The sequence below is a fragment of the Engystomops pustulosus genome, chromosome 4, assembly GCF_040894005.1.
Source record: "Engystomops pustulosus chromosome 4, aEngPut4.maternal, whole genome shotgun sequence".
In the NCBI taxonomy this organism is placed as follows: domain Eukaryota; kingdom Metazoa; phylum Chordata; class Amphibia; order Anura; family Leptodactylidae; genus Engystomops; species Engystomops pustulosus.
The window spans coordinates 98,278,363-98,299,823 of NC_092414.1; the positions used below are offsets into that span (position 1 = coordinate 98,278,363).

The 21,461-nt window shown below is 40.0% G+C and overlaps 1 protein-coding gene across 1 annotated transcript in view; it reads left to right on the plus strand.

The window, feature by feature from the left end:
• Nucleotides 1-19,208, plus strand: part of ADAMTS20 (ADAM metallopeptidase with thrombospondin type 1 motif 20) — a 146,607-nt gene extending 127,399 nt beyond the window's left edge. Inside the window, exons 32-39 of the mRNA XM_072146861.1 lie at nt 7,964-8,164; nt 10,926-11,055; nt 13,505-13,596; nt 13,676-13,770; nt 15,235-15,368; nt 16,572-16,663; nt 16,766-16,870; nt 17,613-19,208. Of these exons, the coding sequence (XP_072002962.1) occupies nt 7,964-8,164; nt 10,926-11,055; nt 13,505-13,596; nt 13,676-13,770; nt 15,235-15,368; nt 16,572-16,663; nt 16,766-16,870; nt 17,613-17,708 (945 nt within the window). The 3' untranslated portion in view covers nt 17,709-19,208. The remainder of the gene's footprint in view (nt 1-7,963; nt 8,165-10,925; nt 11,056-13,504; nt 13,597-13,675; nt 13,771-15,234; nt 15,369-16,571; nt 16,664-16,765; nt 16,871-17,612) is intronic.
• The last annotated feature ends 2,253 nt before the right edge of the window (nt 19,209-21,461 follow it).

Here is a 21,461-nt window from a genome sequence, read left to right on the forward strand (position 1 = left end):
AAGTAATTCCAGCCCGCCAAAACCTTCACTGGCAGGAAACCCAGATGACACACCAAGCTCCACCCACGCGCGAAGGGCGCGAACCCCGCCTCCTGTGGCGCAGGAGAAAATAGAGCCACAGCTCTTGGCGGGAAGGATTGGACTCCTCCCTCTGGCCCGAAGCGGACTTCCTGCCCCGCCTCAACGAAACGCCAGAACTCGTGAGGATCTTGGACAGTGAGGTCAGCACCATGCGGGGTCCTCGGCCACTTCCTGCGGTGGAGCAACCAGGGTTCTTCGAGGTCCTGAAGACCATGGTTGTGATCTTTGCTCAACCGGTCCGGAGGCCCTTCGCTGGGCACCGGTTGCATCGTGGACTGACCCGAGCCTTCGTCACCAGGACATACTTCCAGACGGTGACGGAGCGCCAAGTACCACCCGGGCGGTTCCTAGTGCCTCTCCCGGCTACCATGCTGGTGCCGCGGGCCCACGTGGAGGCGCCACGTGGGGAGGCCCCGACTCCTGTAGAGCCAGCGCCTGGGCCTACTGCTGCCGTGCGACCTGCACCGAGGCCCACTGCTCCTGCCGACCAGCCTGCCAGCCCTGCTGTGGTGGTTCCTGACCCTCCGGCTGCTCCTGCTCCAGTTCCGGCACCTTCCCGACAACCTGCGAGGCCCGAGCCTACACTGGAGCGACCTACCACAGCACCGGCACCTCCGCAGCCTCGAGGCCGAGGTGAGGCCCTCCGCCGGCAACTCCGAGACGCTGTCTCGGAACAGCGACGCCGGGAGAAGGAGGCCCAGCGCTACATGGCCGGCCGGTCTAAAGAGGGAGCCTGGGTGAAGCAAAACCGCACCACCGGCATGGTCCGGTACTTCGACCGGCAGCGTGGCTATGGCTTTGCCACTCAGGACTACACCGGACGGGAGGTATTTATTCCCCGCCGGTCTGTCAAAACGCCTGACTTGCTGGAGAGGCTCCACAATCTGAGACCGGGGGAGTGCATCGAATTTTCCCTGCAGAAGGGACCTCGAGGGCCGTGGGCAGCTGGCGTGATCCGGATTCCAGACTCCGATGAGGATCGCTACCCACCGTACGATGAGCTGTATGAGGAAGACGAGTGGCCGGAGTCTCCCAACACATCTTCTTCCTCGGCTGCGAGTCCCCGGGCGGTGACCCATGTGAATGCTCCATCCACGGTGATCGTGAGTACAGGTCCCATTGCCATCCAAGGGCTGGGCATGATCCAGGGCACCACCCCCACCGTCTCCCCTGCAGGGAGCGTTGCCAGATCCCGCAGTTCCTCCGTGGGAGAAGATATCCCGGTTGGTGAGCCGTATCCGGAGGCTCAAACCAGACCCTCATCTCCATTTGCCGGTTACCAGTGGGGTGACGACCCGGCCCCAGAAGAATCCCATGTATTTCTTTCTGGACCCCTCCGTGGTCCCTGGCTCTGTTGAGCCCCCGGCTGGAACAGCCGACACCCCGGGTGACAGCGCCCCTCCGCCTGAATGTCAGGAGGATGCTGCTGCGCCTGCAGTTCCTGCAGCTGCCACAGGGTGTCCCCAGCCAGCTCCTACCACCGCTGAGGATGCACAGGATTCCCTGCTGACTTTGGATCCTGTCCCTGCTGAACCCAGCGAAGATGCATCTGACTAACCCCTGAAGGGCTGTAGCCCTCTTCAGGTACTGTGCATATTGTAAATATTTATTTCTGTCCCTACCCTATAGAGCCAGAAACTGTCCTGGGACTCTTACCCTTATTTATCTCAGTCAAGAGATTTTCCACTGTCATGTGCTAGATAGCACCCCTTCCTCTGCCACAGTAGAGATTCCTACAAAGGACTCTGTCCCTCTACACTAGAGGAGACCCTTTGCTCCTTTATTGCACTTTTCCCCACATCAAGGGCTGTACCCAGAAGATGGACTTTGCTATTAAAAGACCTTCTGTGAGACTTTTGCCAACTCCAAGGAAAAGCTGCTATTGCTATTGACTTCTTATATTGCACTTAATGCCTTCCTTTTTAGGTATGGACATTCTGCATGCACTTTTATGCCTTTTCCTTTCCAGGTAAAGAGACATTTTATGCTGCTACCCTGAGTAGCCTAATCACCTATGTAACGTTTGTAACGTTCAAGATGTGTACCCATTGAGCTCCTAAGCCAATGTGCGTTTACAATATGTTTGCACACTGTCTATATGTCAGTAGTTTGCACTAACCTTTTATAGGCTTTCCAGATTGTAGTGTGGCTGTGTCGGACCGTCTCTATGTAAAACCCTGACCGCTACCTTATCCCTCAAACCGAGGTTTGCACGTGGGAGTAGTCCGTAAACTGCGGGTCTTTAGGGGACCGGGGGTGTTACAGAGATAGCACCTGGATGCCACTCATACACAAAGGGTAAGAACGTTAGTCGGCAGGTACTTGTACATTGTACAATGTCTTATTGTGTCACATATGCCCATGTAATGCATATACACACACCATATATTTGTCGCTAGGGAAGAAGTGTTTATATAACAAATATACAGGCCCTGGTGCAAGGAGTGGATTACAGTACATGACACCACACCTTTCCTACTGTACAGTTTGGTTTAATGGCGTTAGCGACCAACTGTCATACTTAGCATTTACATATCTGTGTCTTAGTCCGACACCAACCCAGGTGCCTGTCTCCAGGACCATGGGCGGTTTGTCCCTACATATCATGTAGCCTGCACTTCATAGAAGTGCCCTTCTCTACCTATGCGCCCCAACCATCCGTAGTCGAGCCGAGGGCGGCTCTTTCAATTGCCCCGGGGGTATGCAACACCCTCGCCGATGCAAGGCGAAGGAGTGCTTGCGAATACGTCCCACAGCATGTCACTACATCACACAGGGGACATTGCAGTGGTAGATCCTGCCTGGCAAGGCAGGAGTTAAGTGTTTTGTATGATGCAAGATCTGTCGTCCAATCACTTGTATTGCATTCTGCCCAATGTAAGCTGAGATGTAATTGGAGGAGTAGCCACCACCTGACCAGGGGAGTTACAAAACTCTAGACAGCTAGCATACCAGACCAGAGCAGGAAGAGCCTAGCCCCTGCCTGAAGAGTGTAGCTAATAGCTAAGAGTTAGTGAGGAAAGGGGTATCATCCTACCTTTAAGGGTGATACCTGAAGCAACCCAGGAGAAAGCTGAAGCATCCTACTAGGACACAGCTACCTTCCAGCCTGCCATCTGCATCCAGGCTGGCGCTCTACCTCCTGTGACTCCCTCCAACTTGCATCTCAGCACTCCACCATTCTGTTAAAGGCACGTTGCTGATGTTCCTGTCGGTTCCAATAAAGAACTGTAAGTGTTTCTGTTCAACCTCTGCCTCCGTCTGGTCCCTGCTACTACGGCTGTCACCATCACGGGCACCCTGTCCACCACACAGAGACTCATACTCTAGACACCAAAGGGTTGCCCCAGGGAGATCCGCTACAGCAGTCTCTCCCTCATCATTTCTTGCCAACACCACCCTGCTGGAGACCTGCCAGGCTGTAGGACAGCCCTCCGGTTCCCCATACCAAGCACCATGACACAAGCGTGCTTAGGCCGCAACCGCCAGCCACTCAGGTACTGCGGGTCCAGGCTGTCTCCAGGCCCCAAGAAAAGGCTAGGCCCCGGTGGGGGATGTTACACATCTCTGATCAGTGAAGATTAACCCTTTCTGCTCTATCCCTGCTCTATTCCCTATCAATAATTTTTCCTTATCGAGCTGAACTTTAAAGATACAAGGAGAGAAACAATTCTGTTTGAAAATTACTCCTCATACAAGACTATAGCAAGGAAGAGAGCAGACACAGTTATAACTCACTTAAAAATCTTTGCCTGGCTGTAATAGGGTTCTCTCATGAGATAAAAGACATATAAAAATTGTAACTAAGGGACAATTTGCAGCCTGTTTCTTTAACCAAGCAAACTTTCTTAACCCCTAGGTGCACCAAGACGTTATAGTACGTCCCGGTGGCTAGATACTTAGCGCACTAGGATGCACTATAACGTCCTTCTTCTGGCACCGGCTCACGAACGGAGCCGGTACCAGAAGCAGCGGCTGTCAGCTGTCTAGTACAGCTGACACCGCGCTGTAACACCCGCGATCGGAGCCGACTCCGATCGCGGGTGTTAACCCCTTACATGCCGCGGTCAAGCATGAGGACTGGCATGTGCCCCGGAGCTGCCCGCTCTCCCTACTAGTTAGACCCCTTCCGGGTATGACTGTAAACTGTCTGAGCATGCGCAGGGGCTTCGTCAGGGCACCTTCTCCTCCCCAAGACTTTATTCTTCATTCATGGTAACGTAGTCTCTGCACTTTATCATCATTGCACTTTACCTGTACCGGACCTCTCATTCACACTGCACTTCTGCATGTCATTCATTATTAATAATTTGTGGTCCTGGGCATGTTTACATATTGATTACATCCTTAGAACACTACTTACCTGTGCTATAATTTTGTGTTACATTTTTCTTTGCCATTTAACATGTGTGTGCTTGGGGAGTCTTTGTGATATGTACCCAGTATTTGGGTTTTTAAGTGTTTTTATATTATTCTAAATAGAGTTTATTTGTCTTCCATACACATCTCTTTCGTGAATTCGCATATGAAAAGATGGTGATGCTAAAATGAATAAGATTTTCTCCAAATTAGTTTTTATTCAGTACAATTGAATGAAATACACAAAACCCCCACATATTTGGTATCGCTGCATCCGTAACAATAGTAGCATAATAAAACAGAATCGTTATTAGATCCGCAAAGTGAACCCCGTAAAAAACAACCTCAAAAAAACTCTCTGAAAAAAGATAATTTTTTATTAATTCCCTTTAAAAAATGCCCTAAAAAGTAATTTTAAAAAGTTACACAATCTAAAATAAGATCACTAAAAAGAACAATCATTCTCGCAAAAAATAAGCCCTTAAATAGATTTGTGAGGTGAAAAATAAAAAAGTTATGCATATGAAAGACGGTGATGCTAAAATTAACAACATTTTAGCCAAATTACTTTTTATTCAGTAAAAATGGAAAAAAATAAAAAACATATATAAATGAAGTATTTTCGTAATTGTGGCGACCCATAGAATAAAAATTAAAAAAAAACACATAAAAATTTTCCTAAAAATTGATGATTTTCATTTCCTCCATCAACAAAGAGTTAATTAAATCTAACCAATTAGCTATAGATGCCCCAAAATTACGTACCAGAAAAGTGCATGTCATGTGGCAAAAGAAATAGGCCCCTATAGGTCAACAAAAAAAATAATAAATTATAGCCTGTACAATGTGACATAGCAAATCTGATCTGGATGGCGCCTCCTTCCCTTCTATGCCCGTCTATGTGCCCATACAGCAGGTCACCACCACACATGGGGTATCGGTGTACTCGAGAGAAATTGGGTATCAAACTTTGTGGAGCCTTTTTTCATTTAATCCATTGTAAATGTTTAATTTTCCACCCAAAATGAGTGTATTGTGAAAAAATATTACAATTTGCAGACTGCACCTCCATTTTTGTTTTAACCCCTATAAAACACGTAAAGGGTTAACAAACTTCTTAAAAGTGGTTTTTCATATGTTGAGGGGTGTAGTTTCCACAATGGGGTAATTTATGAGTCTAGCTATTATTTAGGCCTCTCAGTGTCAATTAGAAGTTGAGCAGGTCCATCTAAATACGGGTTTTGGTGATTTTACAAAAAATGTGAAAAATGATACCTAAATTCTGAGCCTCATAACATTCTAGTAAAATACGTGGAATCTTAAAAAAACCATGCCTACATAAAGCAGACATTTGGGAAATGTAAGTTATGAATTTATTTGGGTGCTATGACTATCTGCATCAAAAGTAGAGAATTTAGAACGTTGAAAATAAAGAATTTTTCCAAATTTTTGCCAAATTTTTGCCAAATGTTGTTTTTTTTCATAACTAAACGCAAAAGATTTCATCCAAATTTTTAAACTAATTTGAAGTACTATGTGTCACGAGAAAACAATCTCAAAATCCCCTGGATATCTCATAGCGTTCCCACGCTATAACCACTTATAGTGACACAGGGCAGATTTGAAAAATGGGGCCGCGTCCTTAAGGCCAAAAGAGGCTGAGTCCCCTAGGGGTTAATGAAGTATATTCGATCAATCATCACAACATTCCCCCACAGAATATTGCAAATGATCTCAAATGAGAGTTACTCATTTACCCTTGACAATAGTTTTAATGATATTGAGCATTGTTCAGCTTTGCTTCTGAGTCTGTGAATTCTACTGCCAAACCCCCAGAAACATTTAAACTGCTTCACCCTAAACCTTTGATCAAAGGTCCTATAACAGTTTGTCACAAAATACCACACCTCAACACACTCTGCCCAACACCTCCCTTCTTGCTACCTTGGCAATATCCTAGATGTGGATGTGGTGGATGTACTGGTAGATGGTGATTTTCCTAGTCTATCTCAACTCTTAAACATCTTATAAATTGTCTCACCCACGCCCAGAGCTCTACTGGTTTGAAAAATTAATGAAACCCCCAAACCCATGACAACAAAATCATATAATTTCTAGCCTTAGAAGACCACATGACTGAGTCAAGTTTAATTATGTATGTCACACACATCAAGCTGTATAAGAATGGTGGTATACTAACCATAACTGAATGTCAGATGGTAAACTGAGTCTTATCAGTTTTATCACAGCATGGGAAAAGGAACTGTGGATTAGATTAATTTAGCCTGGGATTGCTGCTATTGACCATAACAACTCTTGAACTTCTCACAATAGCATTGTCCAGGAAATATACTATAAATTAGTGCACAGTTTGTACAGGACACCGGCCATTTTTAACAACTATCTGAAGTATGTTAGCGGTATTCAAGACATAAGAGTACATACACTCATATCTGGTGAACTTTAGTTTAATTTGCCAATATGCCATTTGTCCATGGAGAGACATTGAATAGGCCAGTACTAAGATCTGCCCTAGAGCTGCTCTTATAATCTCAAAACTGATCTTGGTCAAGCTACATCCCTCCCGGTCCAAACAAGGGTCCAAACAAGCCCTCTGGAAAGGTGCTGATTCCCCTTCACAGCCTCCCTCTGTAGCACTATAGTCTCACATGGATTCTCAATTGTATAGCTCACTTACAACTTTGCTCACAAGGTAAATTCTCTAAAAATAGGTCTCTGTAGCAGCAGTTTATGCAAATTTGCCCTTTCTTATCTGCTTCTCCTGATAGACTATTTAATTCCCATTGAATGTGATCCTGCAATTTCTTCCTTTGTTATAAATTTAATGATTCTCTTACTATTATCTATATTGTTGCACAGATTTTTGTTGTATATTTTGTTTTATAAATGTTGTGTTCTAATTATAAAATTCAAAATTCAAATATTTTATAAGAAAAGATAATGAACGGTATTCTGAAAAAATGGAAACATTTTGTAAACTCCAGTAAAACTGTTGTGTTGCAAATTTGCTCCACAACGGGTACATATCACCATTCTCATTACCCAGTGCCATATTGCTATACGCAAACCCTCTTCTCCTATACCACCATACAAACTGAGTCTGATGAAGGTCAATTGTCTGACTGAAATGTCACAACTTTGGATATTTGAATGAAATAAAAACCTGAATTTGCAACACAACAGTTTGACCGGAGTTTACAAAATTCTTTATGCCTTAAGGGATTGGGGCACCTGTACAACTCACTCTTTATAGTGTGCAGCAGAAATACTTTCTCCACTGTAGGACAAGTAACAAAGTAAAGCAAAATTGGGACATGACACATCACCGATGATAACACAGCTAAACAGAACAGACAGATTTTCTGTTTTACTGTGCATTTTATGCATTACATTCTTAATCATATTTTTCATTAACTATACAAGTAGTGGAAGTAAAAATACTGATAAACATGTAATAAATGTACATAAAAGTAATACATTTCATGTCTTTATGCGGTTGCAGTGCCCTAGAAATTGCTGGTTTGGCTACAAACCAAGACTAACAAATTGCAAAAAAGTGCTCTCAAAGCAAAATCTCTATATCAATGGGTTACGATCTGTCAGTTACAAGAGCTGTCCTGTACGCCAATATTCATCTGATTCAAGATGCCATGTGGGGCAGTGTTTAAAAACCCTCCTTTGGAAAGTTGGAAAATGGAGTAAGGTATGGTATAAAGTTATATTTTACAATTCATAACTGTATGTCATTAACCCCTTCCCAACATTTGACATAATAGTACTGCATTGCGGGAGGTGCGTTCCCGCAAAATGCAGTACTATTACGTCATGCTTCTGGCACCGGCTCCTGAACGGAGCCGGCGCCAGAAGCTGCAGGTGTCAGCTATATATTATAGCCGACACCTGCCTCTAACACCCGCGATCGGAGATTTCGCCGATCGCGGGTGTTAACCCCTGCGCGACCGCGGCGTGCAAGGGGCATTTCAGAAGAATCGGACCCCCCCCCCCCGCGGCGCTTACCGGGGGGGGTCCGCTGCTCCGATCGCAGCCCCGGGACTGCCGGTGCCCGGGGCTGCGTGATCCTCCTTCCTGTAGCCGGGTCCCTGCCTCCTGACAGGACCCGGCTGTAACACACTGTAATACATCTGTATTACACTGTGTAATGTGAAGAAGAGCTTGAACAAGTGATCAGTGGATCACTTGTTCAAGCTAACCTGTAAAAGTTAATAAAAATGTTAAAAACATTACATAAAATAATTTTTTAATAAAAATAATTAATTAAATAAAGTTAGAGTCCCCTAAACACAAATATTCCCTATACACATGCAATAAAGTGAAAAAAAAACACAAAATCGCCAAAACCCCCCACATATTTGGTATCGCCACGTCCGTAACAATCCGTACAATAACTAAGAAACATTATTGGACCCGCTTGGTGAACGCCGTAAAAACAAAACCCGAAAAACACGCCAAAAATGTACATTTTTCATAAAATCTCTACACAAAAATGTTCTAAAAAGTGATCAAAAAAAGTTATGTGCGCAAAAATGGTACCACTGAAAAGAACAACTCAACACGTAAAAAATAATCCCTAAACTAGCTCTGTCAACCAAAAAATATTAAAGTTACGTCTCCGAAAAGCTGGCGATGCAAAAACAAATGAGATTTCCTCTATATTAGTTTTTATCCAGTAAAATTGTAAAAATAAATGAAAAACTATACAAATGAGGTATCACCGTAATCGTAGTGACCTTTAGAATGAAGATAATATAATATTTTTAGTGTACAGTGTACGACCCCCAAAAAATACAAAAAGAAAGTAAACCAAAATTGACAATTTTCTTTTCACCCATACATTCAAGAGTTAATAAAATCTCATCAATAAGCTAATGACCCACTAAAATGAAGTATTTGTAAAGTGCATCTCATGTCGCAGAAAATAAGCCCTTTTATGTCCAAATTGCCAAAAAAATAAAGATTGTATAGCCAATAAAAATTGACAATGCATAATCTGCTCTGAATGGCGCAGCTCCCTTCGATGCCCTGGCGTGTGCCCATACAGCAGGTTACCACCACATATGGGGTATTGTTATACACGGGAGAGATTGGGTATCAAATTTTGTGGAACTTTTTGGTATTTTATCTATTGAGAATTTGTACATTTTTTGAAAGACATATTAATTTAGCCAAAAAAATTTTACTTTCAAAATTGCATCCGATTTTGTTTTAACCCCTGTAAAACAATTAAAGGGTTAACAAACTTCATAAAAGTTGTTTCACGTACGTTGAGGGGCTTAGTTTCTATATTGGGGTAATTTATGGGGTTTACTTTTATTTAGGTCTCTCAAAGTGATTTGAAACCTGAGCAGGTCCATTTTTATGAAAATGTGAAAAATCGCACCTAACGTTCAAAGGCCCATAACATCCTACAAAAATAAGAGTATGCATAAAAAACCATGTCCACATAAAGAAGACATTCTGTGAATGTTAGTTATTATGTTTTTTTGCGGTTATGACTATGTATGGAAAAAGTAGAACATTTTGAAGTTCAAAAATCAAACATTTTTCCAAATTTTCACCAAATATCTGATTTTCTCATAAATAAATGCAAAACATACCACCAAAATTTTTCAAATAACCTGAAGTACGATGTGTCACGAGAAAACAATTTTAAAATCACTTGGATATGTTAAAGCGTTCCGAAGTTATAACCACTTATAGTGACACAGGGCAGATTTGAAAAAAATGGGCCGTGTCAGGAAGGTGAAAAGTGGCTTCAGCGTTAAGGGGTTAAAAATAAATGTGATGGTGGTGGTGGCACATTTACTATGAATGTAGGAAACTGCACTAAAAGTGCTCTGCCTGTGTGTAATACTGGGTACAACCGATTCATTAAGAACATGCACTAGAAATCATAAATCTGTCTCTTCCCCACACTGGCCCGACACCAACTTTTTTGTGGTGCACCTTTAACATAGGGTGTGCAACAGACTTTGCATATTAAATTTGGGGCACTGTCCGACTGAGCACCTGAACGCCCCATTATTTGTGTTGCATGTTGCCTAGTGCAGCTGTGCCACAAAACGGTGCAGACATTTGGGGTGCAGACACTTCTTAAATACCTGTGCAAGCAGTTTACACTAGAAAGAACAAGCAAAGTTCTTCAGAAATGTGGCACAAAGCCCTCAGTAAATTTCCCCCATTGTGTGGTAAACTGTGGCTAGCTAGGTATGTCCACAAGGGAAACGTAATATATTTTTTGGATATTTAGATATGAAGTCACCTATTTTGAGCAACAATCATTGGAGTAAGAAATAGCTAGTAGTGCGATCAAATGTCCTACACTTAAATGTTCTGAATGGTTTTATTATTTTAGCTTTCTCTCATTTTTATGTTGTATTTTAGAATACAGCACATAGGAATGCTACCAGGTTATGCAATTTATTATATTTTTACTTCTTATACAGTGTTCTGCATCATGTGGGATTGGCTTTATGGAACGAGAAGTCATCTGTATGACTGAAAACAATCTTGCAAGTGACCTGTGTCCGCTACATGTAAAACCTCGAGCTAGGAAATCGTGTTTGTCAAAATACTGTAAGGAAATCATCTCTGTAACTGATATTCATTTTAAAGCACATTCCCATAAATAACATTAACAAGATAGAAATAAATGCTTTATATGTGTCCGGCTTCTGAATCCTTCACCAACTACAAGAACTGCGGTCTGGTTGCCACTTTCACTGATTTATAACCACTGCAAGAATCTATGGTGCTTATACACAGGTCTATGAAGTTATGGAAAGTCATGTTGATTATTTAATGCTCAGTTTCTCCATTTTTTCTACATTTCTACAAATGCAGCTCATGTTAATTTTTCTTAGTGGATGTCACTGGTATGTTGGTGGATGTTCTGCACCTGTATATGTTGTGTAACAAAATAAGATTAAAGGGGTTGGCCACTTTCCCTCATGTTTTTATAATGTGTGGGGTGGGGGGGAGAGAGGAGGGGGTATTAGGTAATTTACCATTATGCATCTATTAAAAGTTCTGCACCACTTTCTTTACATGTAAAGTAAAACCTCCTGTCTTTTACTTCATCATCCAGATATTCCTGACCATAAAATGGCAGATGGAGGGTCATGTGATCTCTTACTGTTCATAACCAATTGCGCAAATGACCTTTTAATAGTATTCATAAATATAAGATTAAGGTCTTGGCAGGGTGATTGCTCATGTACATGACCCTCCATCTGTGGACATTTTATGGTCAGGAATGCCTGGCTGATGAGGTAAAGGACAGGAGGCTTAAATTCACATATCAAGAAAGCAGGGCTGAAATGTTAATAGATGTTATAGATAAAATCACTAAGCGATGGGGTAGCAATGTATATTTAAATAATCAATCACACACCCAAAAAAGGGTACTATTAGCATGAAGAACAAGCAGATGTGTATAGATATTAAGTAACAAATTTTATTGAAAAAAAGTTTTTTAAAAACAATTAAAAAACCAAAACAGGTACATATCAAAAAGCTCCCCAGATCCAGACCAAATACATGGCAAAGAAATGCCAAGATTAGTAAGTATTATACAATAGTATAGCTAATCACCAAAGAAACAAACATAAAGACTGGGACAACATAACATATAATAATATTTCAATAAATATACAATCCAGTATGTAGTACAACAATACAATAATTAGCATGTGGTGATATTACCATATAAGTCAGTGATGGCCAACCTATGGCACAGGTGCCAGAAGTGGCACTCGGAGCCCTTTCTGTGGGCACCCAGGCTGACACCCCAGGACAGAGTTCATCAGACAGGACTCGAATCTTCCTGAAGTCCCAGACAACTTGAGATGGTGCTCTCAATGCTCTTTTAAGGCGACACATCTTTGACTGATTGGAACTGCAGGCCAGATTATCTTTTAAGGTCCCCTTGCTGGCCCCATGAGTCTTCCAGATAGACCCGGAGAGAGCCTACAATGATGTCTGAATTTGCCCTCCTGCTTTCAATTATATTGGTGTACTCAGGATGCCAATACCATTGAATGTTGTGGAAGAACAGGGAGCAGTAAGGTACTGTTTAAATTGTCATGTTGGCACTTTATGGTAAATAAGTGGGATTTGGTTGTAGTTTGGGCACCAGGTCTCTAAAAGGTTCACCATCACTAGTATAAGTGGTCCTGGCTGGGGAGAACGAATGCCACACATGCATATAGATAGATAAATGGGCGAGAAATGGATCAGGTCAACACCTACAAGTATCTGGAGGTGTACGTCCAGAACAGGCTGGAATGGAGGACCAACATCGATTGGATATGTAGCAAAGTGATGACCAGGCTGCACTTGTTGAGGGAGCTGCAGTCATTCCAATTTTTCACCTTAATATTAACTTTTTTTATGAAATGATGATGGCAAGCATAGTCTTCTATGCGGTTGTCTCTTGGCGAGACAGCCTAAACATTAAAGAAAAGAGCCCATCAGAAGAGCCCAGAGCACTATTGGGGAAGTACTGTGCCCGTGGGAAAAAGTCTGGCAAAACAGATGCCTAAGGAAATTAGACACCATCGCAGGGAATGGCACTCACCCACTACATGACATACTGCTACATTACAGCAACAGAGCTCCATAAGCCAGAGCTACTGCCAGGTGTGTTGCTGTACCACGAGGTTCCACAAGTCCTTCATCCCAAAAGTGATAGAACTATATAAAGCAAAGGACTAAGTCTTCTCCAACCCCCTGCCCCCCCTGCTCTCCTACATCGTCCCCAACACCCTACCACCACCATCACCCCTTGCCAAATTCTGTAGTACCCTGGAAAATAATGTTTGTAATGTCTGGAGCAGTGGTGCACAAAACAATTTCCCAATGGGATTAATAAAGTTTTCTTCTATTCTTCTATTCTATATCAGTAAATTACCTAATAACCTGCCCCTACACTTCCACAAATATTACAAAAACATGAGGCAAACTGACCATCCTATTTAACAATATGTAACAACTATAAACCACAGAAATATATTATCTTTTGTAGGTGACTATACAAGCTGCAAAGAACTACGCTTGCTAAATAACACTCAAGTAGACGGTGAATATGCACTTAAAATTACCAACAGAAAAGTAAAGGTTAGTTTAATGCAAATCATGTAAAAATTTTAAATTGCATTTATTTGTTGGCCTTATGATATTTATTTATTTTTTACAGATTTACTGTTCAGGGATGCAGTCAGATAATCCAAAAGAATACATAACACTGGTTAAAGGTGAAGGGGATAACTTTTCAGAAGTATTTGGATATAGGTATGTAAAAGTTTCAAACAATATAATTTGGGTAGAGGCACATTATTAGTAGAGCTAGTTTGAAGCTTCGAAGGTTGGGTATTAGTCTGATAGACCAGAGTAGGGCATTCCAGAGAATTGGTGCAGCTTAGGAGAAGTTGTGGAGAAATGAGTAGGAGGTTTGAATTAAGGAAGAATATAATCTAAGATCACTGGCAGATTGAAGAGCACAGGTTGGGTGATAGACTGAGATAAGAGAGGAGAGATAGGGAGGTGCAGCATTATGTAGAGCTTTGTGGATGAAGGTGATGAATTTAAACTATATTAAGAATGAAACTGGAAACCAGTGCAGTGACTGGTACAGACTGGAGGCATTCTTGTAGCCTTTGGTCTGAAAGACAAGCTTGGCTGCTGCTTTCAGAATGGATCAAATGGTCCTTTCTGAACTATTTGAACAAAATAGAATGAAAGTGTCTAGGAAGTAGTGCCTAATATGGTAACATGTTGTTCACCAGTGCAGTTGCTTTTACAAAAATTAGGACCTCCAATAAAATCTAAATTGGTCACCTGAATATCCAACTGACATTTAAAATGTTAAGGCCAGATTCACACAGAAAATGCTCCACATGTAGAGGATAATCCACTATGGGCTTTCCCGAGGATAATCTGATTTGTTGTTCAGTGGCACTAAGGTGGAGATTAGAAATCTCATTGACATTAGGCTGTAATGTAGTGTGACCTGCAGTGAGGTCCATCTTTGTAAAACAAGCACTACCAAAAATAATAAAATAATAATAATAAAATAAACTGTTCCTTACCAACTAAACCAATATAAACTAGAAGAAAAAGGAATGTGTGAAATGGCATCATTGTTATTATTACTACCGTTTTGGGGACTGTGCAACATTTTGAAACTTTTTATTACATTTTTTATGTGTCACAAAATGGGGGGAAATTTGCATTTTGGTCATTTGGGTGCTCTTTTCTCTTACAGGGTTCACTACTGGGAATTACTGTTTTTATATTTTGATAGATCTGGATTTTTGGGACATGGCAATACCTATCATGTTTATGATTTTATTTGTTTTATTAATTGTATATCAGTTCTAGGGGGGGTGATTTTTATTTTTTTTTCTAAAATGTATTTATATTTTACAATTGTATTGCTTTTTTTACTACTTTTTAGACCCCCCAATGGTTAAACTACTACCATATACTTCAATACTTCAATATAAAAGTATATGGAGAATGATGTCACTGAGAGCGACAATCCCATCCAAGAGGTTGGCGCCAGGCGCCGTAATTCTTTAACTGCTGTGGCAGTGAGTAAATGGTTAGCACCCAGGGTAGATGCCAGCACCGATTGCTGGTGTGAGGGGTGGCTATTTGCTGCATAATGCAACCAACAATCACCATGTATGAAGAGCTCTCAGAATACATTATGGGGTTAAAGGTTCATTACATGTCTCTTTTATATTTATATAGGCTGAGAAACCCATATGAATGTCCTTTTAATGGGAGCAGAAAACAGGATTGTGCATGCAAAAATGACTATCTAGCAGCTGGATTAACTGCCTTCACTAAAATAAGACTTGACATCATCTCAATGCAAATCAAGAGTAAGTTTCCATAAATTTGTATATATGGTAGGAAAAAGTCTGCCCAATACCAATACAAAATGCTTAATTCCCTTTTTAATGCAGTGCTTAACCCCTTGCTGCGACAGGCAGTTTTTACCATTTTGACAGAGCCCTATTTTTGATCGGCACATGTGTTACAAACTTTTTAACACTTACCCAGGTGATTTTGAGATAGCTTTTTTGTGACGCATTATGCCCTATGTTTGTCGAAATTTATATGTTATGAAAAAATTTTAATTTGGCAAACAGTTTAAAATAGTCAAATTTTCTACACATGACTTTATAACTAACATTATCCATTTGTATACTTTCTGTTGTTCTTCATTTTCTTAAGATATTAGTAGTGTTTAACTATAAATTTAGAAATTATTTTTAACATTTCACAAAACATATTTTTTGAGTTACTAGTTCTGGTAAGAAGTGACTTTGAGTGACGTAGGATACAGTGGGGTTTATTTACTAAAGGTCCTGCAGCCGCATTTCCGTCGGGTTTCCCAACTTTTCGGGGATCACGGGGGATCACACCGGCTTTCACGCGACACAAATCGGGGGGGGGGGAGGGTGTATGGGCCGTCAGACGATTTGACGGATTGGGACAGCGCGCGGGATTTAACATTTCAAATTGTGCCGCAAGCCAAGCACTTACATACACCAGGAAGAAGAAGGTGAACTCTGGCAGACCTGATCGGGGAAGCGACACATGCAGGAAATCGAGCGTACGCTTGTAGTGAATCGTGGCAGACTTGATCCTTGTCGGACATTCCGGATCGGGTGTCGTGCAGGGACCGGGTAAGTAAATGTGTCCCATTGTCTCACCGCGACCATGCACGGCAAAATATAGGACATATGGTTTATCGTTCTTGATTTTAATGCTGGCATGTGAAAATGAAAAATATTATTTTTTCTATTAAATACAATTAGATACAATATTCATTTTCTCAGGGGGGCAAACCTTTTGACTAACCTAGCATAGGGTACAGTAGCCTTTTATTTTTTATTTATCACAGGAAAACCCTTACTCATAGATAATCTTACTGATAATTTATATCAATCAGCATTTCTTACTTGATGACAGGTATTTAAAGCAGCATACTGATTTTAGAACAAACTACGCCCTACCTTGATATAAACTGGTAAATTAGATGGTTACCTCAATGAAGGTCTGAAATAACTTTTTCTTAGCCACAGATCTGCTGTATGCCCGCACACTGCATGGAAGAGCAGTTCCATTTGCCACAGCAGGTGACTGTTACAGTGCAGCCAAGTGTCCACAGGTAATATACATGTAATACATGGAATGTGAGACCAAATTACTTCTATCATCATGGCACTGTTTGCTACATGTGAATCGTCAACTTTTTCCTTTCCTCTCATAGGGGCAGTTTAGTATCAATCTTTCAGGGACTGGTTTTCAAGTTACAGACAATTCCAAATGGATTGCTCAAGGGAATTATGCAAGTGTCAGTGTTCACAGATCACAGGTACAGTGTTATACAAGAATACATTATAAAATTCAATTGAACAAATTTTAAAGGGAACCTGTCATCAGCAATTGACCTAATAAACCACTATCAGAATATTATCAAGCAGTGTAACACCTTCTAGTTTTTGTTTTTTTCACAATCATCCAGAAAATTAACTTTGCAGTGAGATATAAATTGGTTGTATAAAGTCAAGGAGGAGGAGAGTTCAACACTGAAGTGAAGGTGGGGAGCTCTGACCCCCTCCGATGTCATAGAAATCATAGAGAGCTAGTAAGTGATGTCTCTGGATGCAGGGCCATCAATTACAGTGATGGGGCTTTCTGAGGAAGAGAGAGCTTGACTTCAGTGTTAAAATCTCTGCATCTTTGACTTTATACAAACAATTTACATCTCTGGATGATACCATCACACTGAAAGAAACAGTCATGAAAGAAACATAATCTGTAAGGTGTGTCAGCTGCTTGACAACATACTGGTAGTGGTTTATTAGATCAATTTCTGATGACTTGTTCTCTTTATTTTAAAAATATATTTTTGCAGGAAAGTCCTAGTTTTATAAATGACACTCCTCCCAACATCATTGTCATCTAGACTCAAGTAACTTTAGCCTTGTAGGTTTGCTATAATATGGAAACACAATTATAAAATAGTTACTTAACCTTTTTGGTTATATCACCTCTAAATTTGTATATTGTATTTACAATATTTACATATTTCTTTTATCACATCTTTCCTTTAGGATGGTACTAAATTATATGGAAGATGTGGAGGATATTGTGGAAAATGTGTTCCTAATTCCCCTGTTGGTCTCCAGGTTCAAGTACAAGACCGTTGATGCCCTCCTTCCTAACATACAAAAAGTCTGTGCCATTTTTTTCCTAACATGTTAGGGCATATGGATTTCCTATAGTGGAATCCACTGCTGGATGCACAAATTAGCCAAAGTAGGGGCAAAAGCAAACTCTGGCATACCCAAATCATATAATCAGAATATAATATTAGATGTGACTATATAACGATACAGAACTCAACAGAATAAATATCCAACTCGTACTTCTGACTGTGGCGATTTCAGAGATTTTGTGAAGTTTTGTGCAACACAACTTATGTTTATTGTCTGGCACATTAAAGGCATCTTGTTAAATTTGATAATATATTATCATATATACATAAAACTTTGAGGCTTAAAGGGAGTGTGTAAGGTTCAAGTCCTTCTAAAATCAAAACATACATTGATGACCGTTGAAGCACAGCAGAGATAATCATGTTATATTGGATATGCAAATAACTCTGCAATGCACCAGAGGGTGACCAAATTTGTAAGATTTGTCTACAGAAAGCCATATGTGTTAATACTTTCACACATCCTTCAGCCATGATGGACCTTTCAGCCTTTGGTCTGCAGTACACTGTCGTTAGGCCCTGCCATAGGTGTACTTGCGGCCTGCTTTTCATATCCATAAAAGGTGATCATCTCTGCTTTGCTTTATTGGTTTGCAGTCACATAACTATATTTATGCTTCTATCTAAGATCACTATGCAGCACTATGCAGACAATAAGCAATATTCAGTAATTTTGGTGCTTGAAGGTCAATTTTCACTTGAATAGAAGTGATAAGTTGACTTGTATATTGCTGGATGAAACAGTCTTGATACCTTGATTCAGTTCTTAATGTCAAGGTCTGTCTTTATCAATTCATTGCATATCCATTCTGTACACATCAATTTTTATTTATATTGTTAATTTATATCACAATAATATTTCTTAGTTAGATGCATTATTTTGAATGATAAAAGACACTAGCCTTCTAGAAAGGTTTTCTATATACAAGACATATAAATGGTGCATTACAATCATCAGGGCATATTCTCAGGTATCAATTAACATTTTAGAAGTGAGACTCTTTTTCTAATATTTAATGTCAGGAAATACATTGGACAAAGTTATTTATTTAATAAAAATATTTTATTTATATTAAATTAAGTGATCTTTGATTATATAAAAATAAAATAGCCCATAGCCCAAAAACTTTGTGAAATATTAATAAAATTACTACGTCTTTTAATGAAAAATAGTGGAAGCATATAGTGTTTACCACCAGGAAAATTAACAGTTATGAGCCCCTCAGGCTCCTTTCCATAATTTTTAAAGCTTTTTTTTTGTAAAAACAAGGGCATAAGAAGCTAAAAGAAGATTTTTATCTTGGCAGAGGAGGCGCACACCTACATATAAGTGTGCTTGGCTTAAAATCCTTCATCCTGGTGGTAGATATCCTAAGTGATCAAGCAGCATAATAAACAATAACCTAACACTGCCCATCTGAAAAAAATAATTATTGCATGTATTGTGTAAAGTACATTACACATTTTATTCTCATAAAATTAAATTAGTCAAATTATTTTTTAAATTGGGTGGTTTAAATTAAAAACTGAAAAATTTATTAAAAATGAATAAAAAAATGAAAAAAGCAACATTTTAAATAAGAATGTTAAATTTGGTGCTTCTTTTTTTAAAGAATACTGTACATTTTGATACTTTATTTTAAAAACACAATACTTTTGCACTATGTATTATTATTATCATCATTATTATGTTAGTATAATTCACAGTGTGTATTCAGTAAAAAAAAATATATTTAGTTGTGTCAGAACACATTTCTTTATTGAAGGTGTTCTTCAGTGTTTTGAGGTTAGATAACCCATTGTAAATCCTATAGAATCCCTTCAAAATGTATTTCCTATTTATGGAATGTATACTTTATATAATTATAAAAGTAGAAACTTGTAATATTAAATTTACTATACCTGTAAAATACAGTATATGACCTTTGTATTACTGTGCTGTTGTGTACTCTATACAATTTCATTCATGTTTTTGATCACTGTCATTTTGTATTGTGAAAAAAAGTTCTATACAAGATCTACATTATATATTCACTATCATATTTAATATTTATGTGAGGATTCCCATATTAAACATTTATTCGTGAGAGGTGCTGACCCTACCCATGAAAACTGATTGCTCAGCTCTTTTCTGTAGCTCCAGTAGATTTCAGGATGAGGATGGGGACACAGTAGCCCTTTCAATACTTATTTTAGATTACTGTTTTAAATGAAAAACGATTGAAAGACGAATGTTTCATTCTTAACTACTTTATTCATGAAAGTGTAATAGAGTATTTTGGTCATATTTCTTAGAAGTTACATATGCATGAAGAACTGCCACCTTAACATCTTACTGGATGCTGAAGTAATGTATATGGAGGGGAAGGATGAGAGATGGCGCTGGGAGATGAAAGTGTAGCAGGAGTACTGTAATTGCTGTGGAGCTGAGGTTTTCAGCACTTCAGCCTAATTTGCATATGTCTAAAGTTAACTTTTGCCAAGAAATGGTAACAAAGGGAAATGTAACAAAGGGAAATATAACATAAAAGTTAGTTCAGGTAGGTAAATCATGGTGCTTGATTCCCTTTAAAGGAAATCTATCACTGAAATATACAAAGTAAAATTGCCATACTGTAGGTTGTGTTCTCGATAAGCCAACTGTGCTTTTTTCTTAAATCCTGCTTTTCTAGATCCCAGTGAAAACATGACGAACAGAGAGGTAATTTTAGTTTTGGGTATATATTTGTTTGATAGATTTCCTTTAAATAGAACCTGTCGCTCGCATTTGCACTATTTCAGGTAGTGACAGGTTCCCATAGCAGTGTTTGTCGTTTACTTCACTGCGCATGCGCGGCTTCCTTGTGTATTGCTCTCACTGCTAGCATTGCTAGTAGGAAGTAAATGACAAGCAGTGTGCCAGAAAGGCAAATCATCCAGGCAGGTGGATGACATCACTGGAGGGGAGGAGTAAAAAGGAGGGAGGGTGAGAAAGACGACTTGACTCAGGAAGGTTGTATACACTCTGTCTGACTCACTGTATGCCAGGTTAGATCATAGACTCTTTTTTATGTTGTTCTGCAGCACAAGAAATAGGGTGCTATTGAGTTGAAAAGCTGCTATGGGAACCTGTCACTAGTTGTCATAGTGAAAAAGATGGTAACAGGTTATTTTTGTAGCAACAGTGGGGACGGTTTACTAGACCAAGCTTGACCAAACTTGACCAAACTATTAAACTGCAAAAAAAATTGGTGAGAGTGTCTATTGTAAGTTTAAAACACATCAGTTAAAGAACATCTACCACTAGGATGGAGGATTGTAAACCAAGCACACTGACATACTGGTGTGTGCCCCCTCTGGCACGATCCACTCTTCTTTTACCTTCTTATACCCTGATGCTTTTAAATTTATGTATGGAGCCTGAGGGGCTCCAGGCTCCAAAAGTGTTAATGGAGCATGAATCTCCACAGGCTCATTTGCAAAATTTTAAAACCTTTTTTTCTTAAAAACAAGGGCATAGGAAGCTTAAAGAAGAGTGGATTACAATCATTGATCCTAATGGTAGAAGTTTGGCGCAAAACGTTTTTACTTTGTGAGACATGTCTCATTATGTCATGCAGTGTCCATTTTCAGCAAAGGCCTGCTCCCTTGTTGGACAATGTTAAAAGAGGTAGCTTAATGCTCAAATGTTCTACTCTGGATATTG